The 8,108-nt window shown below is 41.7% G+C and overlaps 1 protein-coding gene across 1 annotated transcript; it reads right to left on the minus strand.

Moving 5' to 3' along the window:
* Nucleotides 1-2,475: 2,475 nt before the first annotated feature.
* Nucleotides 2,476-8,108, minus strand: atic (5-aminoimidazole-4-carboxamide ribonucleotide formyltransferase/IMP cyclohydrolase). Its single transcript, XM_088371978.1, has 15 exons — nt 7,927-8,108; nt 7,608-7,734; nt 7,125-7,268; nt 6,295-6,383; nt 6,049-6,200; nt 5,543-5,699; nt 5,032-5,157; nt 4,844-4,951; nt 4,581-4,666; nt 4,414-4,503; nt 4,002-4,127; nt 3,819-3,911; nt 3,569-3,751; nt 2,859-3,014; nt 2,476-2,777 (listed from the first exon to the last, which is right to left on the minus strand). The coding sequence occupies exons 1-15, from the start codon at nt 7,943-7,945 to the stop codon at nt 2,658-2,660; spliced, it is 1,776 nt and encodes a 591-aa protein (XP_088228104.1). The 5' UTR covers nt 7,946-8,108; the 3' UTR covers nt 2,476-2,657.

Here is an 8,108-nt window from a genome sequence, read left to right on the forward strand (position 1 = left end):
CCTTCCCGTGCATCAACGAATCAGTCAGTGAACGTGTTGCGTCTCCTGGCGTGAACTATGTGAGCCAGAATGTAGATTTACGATTTGCCAAGGAAAGAAAAAACTACTCACTGAAACACCACTTTTTTATGCACGCTTTCTCCAAGCTAACGGCTAACTTTGTTGAGGGATGCGCCGTTATGCAACAACTGGAAGATTATGCTTCTCTTTGGGTAATCTTGATTTTATAACTCTTATAACTCTATTGTTATTGTTATCCAATATATCTACTGCAATTTCACATTGGATTGCTGGTTTGAAATTTACTTCTAATAAATATTATTATAATTATTTTTTGTTAAATAAACCTTTATGTTAAAACTTGTCTGGTGTTTTATTCCTTGTTTTTATATTTGCCAATTAAAACATAAAAATCAGACATTTGGTTAACTGCTTTATATGACAATATGTGTTTTACGTTGTTATATGAGTTGGTGTAACAAATAAATGTAGGCATAACGGATTTTTTTTTCCAACCTTTTATTCAAACACAAACACATTTAGTATAATAACACCATCAACTACAATCCAACAAATACAAAATTAAAACATCAATGTCGACATAACGTGTGTCGGCTGACATGGCAGCAACGCTCTCTGTCGCTCCCTCCTGAATCTTCGCGAACGAACCTAAAAATGGTGGTGTACCTAATAGAGTGTCCGAATGACGTCACAGATCAAACAGCCAATCAGAAAGTGGGGGTGAACCAGGGGCGTCGACCTCCAGTCCTCGAGGGGCCGCGTTCCAATATGTTTTCCAAGTTACCCTCGTTAAACACACCTGCGTCAAAAGTTTTAGCTATTTTCAGGTTCTGCAGGAGCTAAAACTTTTCACACAGGTGCACTTAATGAGGGAATCTTGGAAAACATGTTGGAATGCAGCCCTGAGGACTAGAGCTTGACACCTGTGACCTTTGACCATGATATTTCCCTAATAAAGTGGCCTGTTATTAGGTAAACTTGAAAATGGCGGTGTACCTAATGGAGTGTCCGTGTGATTCCCTCGTTAAGTGCACCTGCGTGAAAAGTTTTAGCTCCTGCAGAACGTGAAAATGACCAAAAACTTTTCACGCAGGTGCGCTTAACGAGGGAATCTTGGAAAACATGTTGGAATGCGGCCCTGAGGACTAGAGCTTGACACCTGTGACCTTTGACCATGATATTTCCCTAATAGAGTGGCTTGTTATTAGGTACACTTGAAAATGGCGGTGTACCTAATGGAGTGGCCGTGTGATTCCCTCGTTAAGTGCACCTGCGTGAAAAGTTTTAGCTCCTGCGGAACGTGAAAATGACCAAAAACTTTTCACGCAGGTGCACTTAACGAGGGAATCTTGGAAAACATGTTGGAATGCGGCCCTGAGGACTAGAGCTTGACACCTGTGACCTTTGACCATGATATTTCCCTAATAGAGTGGCTTGTTATTAGGTACACTTGAAAATGGCGGTGTACCTAATGGAGTGGCCGTGTGATTCCCTCGTTAAGTGCACCTGCGTGAAAAGTTTTAGCTCCTGCGGAACGTGAAAATGACCAAAAACTTTTCACGCAGGTGCACTTAACGAGGGAATCTTGGAAAACATGTTGGAATGCGGCCCGAGGACTAGAGTTTGGCACCTGTGAACTTTGACCATGATATTTCCCTAATAAAGTGGCCTGTTATTAGGTATGCTTGAAAATGGCGGTGTACCTAATGGAGTGTCCGAATGACGTCACAGATCAGTGATTAGGTACACCTCATTGGCACTTCAATAGGTACACTACACGAGGTAAAAAAAAAAAAAAGATTAAATAAGAAAGTGTAGCGAACGATTTTTTTGAAAAACTCTTGAGTGAACGATTCGATTTTCACTGTAATGCACATCACTAGTACAAAACGGTGCAAGTGGCAAAGGGATGTTGAAATCGCCGACTGGTTATTGACACGGGCTGTCATTCAGTAAGATCTTAGTTCGGTCCCAGATATGGACTCACCAACTGTTTTGATCTCTATATTGGTACTTAAAGATCATCTTTTTCTGTCACCAGAAAATTGTGGTTTTTAGACTGGCATTCACCATGAATCATCCTTGGAGCCTAAATCTTTTTAAATATGGCATAGCTGCGGAATACAGTGGTGCCAAAAGGGGGCAGTGTAATATTGACAGCCACACAAAGATGTCAGAGTTGACTCAGTAAACTGCAGTGATACCATGACACGTATTACTGTGAATATTATATTTTCCTGCTTAACTATTTATGTGTAAATATGCATTCTTTGATAAGTCTGAGCACAAAAACAGCAAATAACAGGACACAGACAAATTCTCGAAAAGACTACCAAACCACAAATACTTGGATAAATACCATTATTACCATTGAATAGTGATTAAATATGAATTAATTATTAATACCATTAAATACGATTTAGCATAATTAGTAAAAAGGAGCAAACACTTGAATGATCTCAAAGGTTTATTATATGCAGAGTCATTGCTTGGCTACAAAGCCTTGAATCTTTTCACGAGCCAGAAAAGGATTTCATGTGTTACAACGCAAAAGAGAAGCAACATTAAGGTGGAATGTTTCCTTCCCATATCTTCAGTGATAGACAAAAGGTGCCCATTGTAGTCGAGTTGATTGCTCAGTGGTGGAACAATCGGCGTTTGGTGTGGACCAGAGTGATGCCCTGCTCATTGCAGGCGTTGATCACAACCTGGTCTGCAGCAGAACCTGACGGGGCCGCGATGTACTCGACACCGCTCTGCAACGACACGGGCGGCCATTGCAGTCAAGGTGCAGAATGTAAACGGCAACGCATGAATGTATTGCCCGATGTATTTACCCGTTTGGCGCGGTCGATGTTATCTCGGAAGGGAAAGAAGGCATCAGAGCTCACGGCCACTGCCTGCAGGGAGCTGATCCACTTTTTCTTCTCAGTCTCTGACAGAAGCTCAGGAACCTCCTCGTACATTGATTTCCAAACGGCCAAATCGGGACCCTTACGAAACAAGACCACCTCCTTTGAAATCAGTGCTGCTGTCCTATCCAACAGACTGTATTGCTCATCCTCAATTACAAAGTAATGCTGAGGGCCAGTGCTCAATAGTGTCAGCATTTTACTGTCCTTTGACTGATTGGTAGGAGCAAAACCCGATAAAGTTAAATACAATTGCTTATCAAATTAATTTTAAATTAATTATAATTTAATAATAATTTAATAATAAAACAATTATTATAGAATTCTTGATAATAGTTATACTCAGTCAATGTCATCAGCAGGTTGCAAGAGATATACAGAGTCACAGAAAGGCTTGGAAATGGACATTTCTGGGGAACTATCATGGCTCAAATGCTTGCTGTGCTTTTCGCCACCCGACTCCTGTTAGAGCACAGCGTGTTGTGCAAAAAGGACTGAAACATTCAACACAGTCCAAGGCTTACAGGTGAAATTAAGTAAGCATTTCTTTTCTCAATTCATCTCCAAATGACCTGGTATGTATGTCAAAGGATCTAAATTTACAAATCTGTGCCTGATTTACAACTAAAGCCTACCTCTCCAATGGTGTCAGTGACATACTGGTCGATGGCGTTTGCCATCTCCGCTCGCTTGACGCCACTGCGGAACTTCATGCCGAGCACACGAGGATGGCGCCTGAGCCACCAGTTATCGGCTTTGTCACCCGCCAGTCTGGTGCAGTGAATCCGAGACTGCTGTCCCGCGCCGATCCCGATCACCTGTTCAACAAAAGTCTCGCTAAGATTGAGCTCAATTATTGATTTGATTTGCCTGTCCGCAAGTTACCTGGCCGTCTTTGGCGTAGCACACCGAGTTGGACTGAGTGTACTTGACAGCGATGGTGGCCACCGTGAGGTCTCGGACGGCTGCCTCGGACAGCTAGTGAACACATTTACAAGTTGGCGGAAATCACAAGTTGGGATTGAACACAAGTCCAAAAGATCGTGAGGTTGAAACATTTGTACGCACCGAGCCCTTGGACACGATGTTGCTGAAGAATTCCTTGTTGATAAGCGCGTCGTTCCTTTTTTGTTTGAGGTAGAGGCCAAACAACACTCGCACCTCAGTGTCGTCGGGCTCGTAGTCAGGGTCCATCTTTAGTCAGGACGCACAATGGGAAAATTACACAATAAGCACGGGCCATATCATTGGGTATATCCGTCTGCACACTCTTTGTCTTCTGTTGCTAAACACGTTAAACAAGATGCTACTAATATTTTCCCACGTGATACAATTAATATAATTGTATGTTCAAAGATTCCACTTTGACTGTCAATCAAAATAACAATACAATACAGTGGAAACTTGACTTAGGAGTTTAACCAGCACCAAAATTAATTTACTTGTATCAATGTTCCCATTGAAATGAATTGTCTGGCACCTGAAGCACACAGTAGTTTCCATTTTTCTTTTTTGACAGGATCTTGAGTGCTTCTTCATCATAGCCCGGTGCAATTATCCCATCAGACACCTGAAAGAGATACAACATTTGAATAAGCAACCTTGAAATTTTACTTCAACTTGAGCGTGACTGTTTTTTTTTTTTACCTCTCTTGATATAATTTTGGCAGTAGGAACATCACACACGTCAGAAACGGCAATGAAGTCTCCAAAAGAAGACATTCGGTCAGAACCTAGGGACGAAAAATACATTACAAAAACATCATGACTATTGACGTTATCTCCTTACACACTTCTTAGTTGTTTAAAAATATTGTCTCAACTATTTTCATAGGCCTCTTGCAGCTATTTCAACGGCTGGCAACAAAAGTGAGTGCAGTCCTGAGATAAAATGTCCCAATTGTTCAAACCTCTTGCCCTGGCATAGGCGGTGGCCAATGGGCTGAGATCCTTCAACATGTCGTGTACCATGCACACCTTGGCCTCTTCCTCAGTCAGAACAACTCCTACTGCAGCTCCTTCAAACAAAAAAGATGAATGATTCCATTTTCCATGGTAATTTAACATCAAAAGACATTTCTCTGTGTCTCCATCTTACCCGCTGGGCTGACATGCTTGAAGGAAGCAGCGGCGGCCATGCCAAGGGCGCTCTTCAGTTCGCGAACAAGCTGCCACGCGTTCAGGGCGTCGCACAAGTTGATGAAGCCGGGGGAGCCATTTACCACTGAGAGAAAATCCAAGCAAATCAAATGGAATAATCTTTAGCTTCCTTCTGAAGATGCTAAATTATACCATGCTGAGACTATTTGGAGTAAAGGTTAGTTAATAATTAATTAAACTTTCTTGCGCTATTAAATGAGAAACTGTCCAAACATTTGATTGGCAGTGTAGAAGTAAATTTGTGTATTTTACAAGTATTTCTATCATACTCAAAATAAATTAACCAAATAATTCATATAAACTTAATTGTTCAACATATGTAGAATTGTTTACAAATATTTTAAATTCATTATTTACAAAGAAGAAATTAATTAATGCGACGAATGAATAAAAAACACTACATTTCAATCAAGCAATTTCCTTTAGAGGGAGTCCGGGTGATTGGGCACCTTTGAGTGGGAGGGCAGAGTGCAGCGTGTAGAGCTGGGCGGGTGCTTGGTGCGGGTTCATGCCGTAACGCAGAGCCAGCTGGGAAACGCTGCGGCTGTACTGTCCACGGAAGTAATCCGAAATAGCGTCGTCATACTGGGCCGTGTGAGTGAAAGCCTAAGGGAGAAGAACATTGCAGACATGAAGTGATGAAAAAGAAAATCTAAGTTGGCATCTGAGAGATTGCTACTATTTACACATAAAATATTAACACATACAATAAATCCAGAGTGTCTTTCTCCAGAGCTATGTTCTTTGTTTTAAAAAAACGCGGTAACTTGAGCTTCAATGGAGCGATTATCCTGCTCCTCTGCCTGCGAGCCGATAACACCACTCGCCTGATTTGCATAAGTTCTTGGCAAGATTTTAAGGCCGGTAATGATGACATCATTACCTTTGAAAATATAAATAAGGATAATATGAAAAAAGTCATTTAATTAAATTATGAAGGTATGTTTTTTTTCACTTTTAAAGCCAGAGTCCTTCGTGTTTCCAAAGTGGTATCTTTGTCTTGAGATCCTGCCATCTCCGTGGCAACCAGCGAGTAATCAGCAGGATCACACACGATTGTCACACGTGCGTGATTCTTAGCTGCAGCCCTCAGCAAAGTTACACCACCTCATTGAAAGGGGGAGAAAGGTGACAGTTAGAATTTATTTTAAGCATTGTAATGTTTGTCAGGGGTGTTTGGCAATGCGGAAATACGACTCACCAATGTCAATCTGCTCTACGGCGTCTTCCACTTTAACATCTGGGTTGGAGACAGTTTTGACAAATGGGTACAGGTTGCACACGACCACCCTTGAGGAAAGCACATAGAAGAACCTTTGCACACTTTACATCAATAAACCATCAGACTACTTGCTCATACGTTTGTAACTTTTACCCAAAGGATGAGTTATAGTAGATTTTCAAGCGATTGTATTTGTTGGAATTACAGTACACACAGGGAAATCCAAATTTAGAATTGCACGTATCACACCGTATCACAACTTGCCAGGCAGCACTGACAGGAGAGGACGTTCCCAAATTAGCTGCAGTAATAGTTGTCATTGAATTATCATGACATTTATGCTAATTAGCATTAGCCCGCTTATAGTTTCAAATTATGTTATATGTACCTTTAGGAGCGCATTTTTGTTAGGTAAAATGGTTCGGTTTGCATCATCCTTGTGTTTGACTATACAGTGCTTTATTTAAATTTTTTTATTTGAATCTGTTGCTGTCACAGGAGAAAAAGAGCATTGAAGAGAGTAAATCACGGGGGTCAATCAATAACCTATCAGTGTTACTAATCAGATTCACTGTTCACTTCTAACAAGTCAGATGACATCGGAGCTCTCTTGACCTTATATAAACCCGAGTCATACGACCAGCTTATGGAAGCAGCACGTTTCCAATTATCATGCTGCTAAAATCAACCACACGTGCTTCACGTTTCTAACCCTTCCACAAATGTGCATGTTACACACACAGCGTTTGAAATATGAGCATGTGAAATACATACGTGAAATATGTTCTCGAGGCTACTTGCGCTCTCACCTGACCAGACTGTAGCCGAGCTTGTCCATATCTGCTGTGTCACTGGCCGTCTTTCTGGCCAGGATGCCACCGTGGACTGCGGGATGGAGTGTCTTCACACGGCCTCCTAACATTTCTGGATGCCCAGTGAGCTCAGACACGTCCCTGACAAACACACACAATTTAGTGCAGGAGACGACAACGCAACATTGTTGGGAAGGCTACTATTGACAGCTGTTTAAACATTTAATTGATATAGATGATTTTCCATTTGATGCCCCCTGTACTACCACGACCTTATCTTGGCTAGTCTGACAATGCAGCACACTCGTAGAATGACTCGGAAGCGCTAGTAAAATGACTGTTTGCACAAGCAACTTCCTGTAAAGATGTGTATAGTATTTAATAATAACAGAGTCGTTCTACTTGTCCATTGAATTGTCTTGCACGTAGAGTATCCAAGAATGTTGAAGAAATGTTCAAACAGCTTTCCACAAAGTATACCTGACGGTCAGTCCAGCATCCCGCAGAGCTTTAGCTGTCCCACCTGATGCTACCAGACCCAAACCAACGTCCACGAGCTTTTTGGCAAACTCCAGCAGCCCACTTTTATCCGACACACTCAGCAGTGCTGCATGACACATACACATAAATAGTTATTTACCACTTTAGTGGAAGACAACAAAATTTCGAGCGAAACACATACGCGCCACGTTAGCTACAATGTTAGCGAGGTTAGCACCACAAACACACATGCATCACTGGGGGAATAAATTCATTAGAAAAAACGACATCAACTGTATAGAATGGGAAGAAAACTGACCAAGTTCAGAGGAAGCCATTTTAACAGTCAGGTTGTCAGCTCGTAGTTAGCACGGAACTTTGCAAGGTTCTTGTAACGTGGACAGCCTCGCAAACGGAATAGACCCAAGGGCGCTTCTCGATGCGTTCAATGCTTCACTTTTATCCGCATGTGCTTCCAAAAATGCTAAGTACCGCCCACCG

The sequence above is a fragment of the Syngnathus floridae genome, chromosome 3, assembly GCF_059516105.1.
Source record: "Syngnathus floridae isolate MCC-2025c chromosome 3, RoL_Sflo_1.0, whole genome shotgun sequence".
Classification (NCBI taxonomy): Eukaryota; Metazoa; Chordata; class Actinopteri; order Syngnathiformes; family Syngnathidae; genus Syngnathus; species Syngnathus floridae.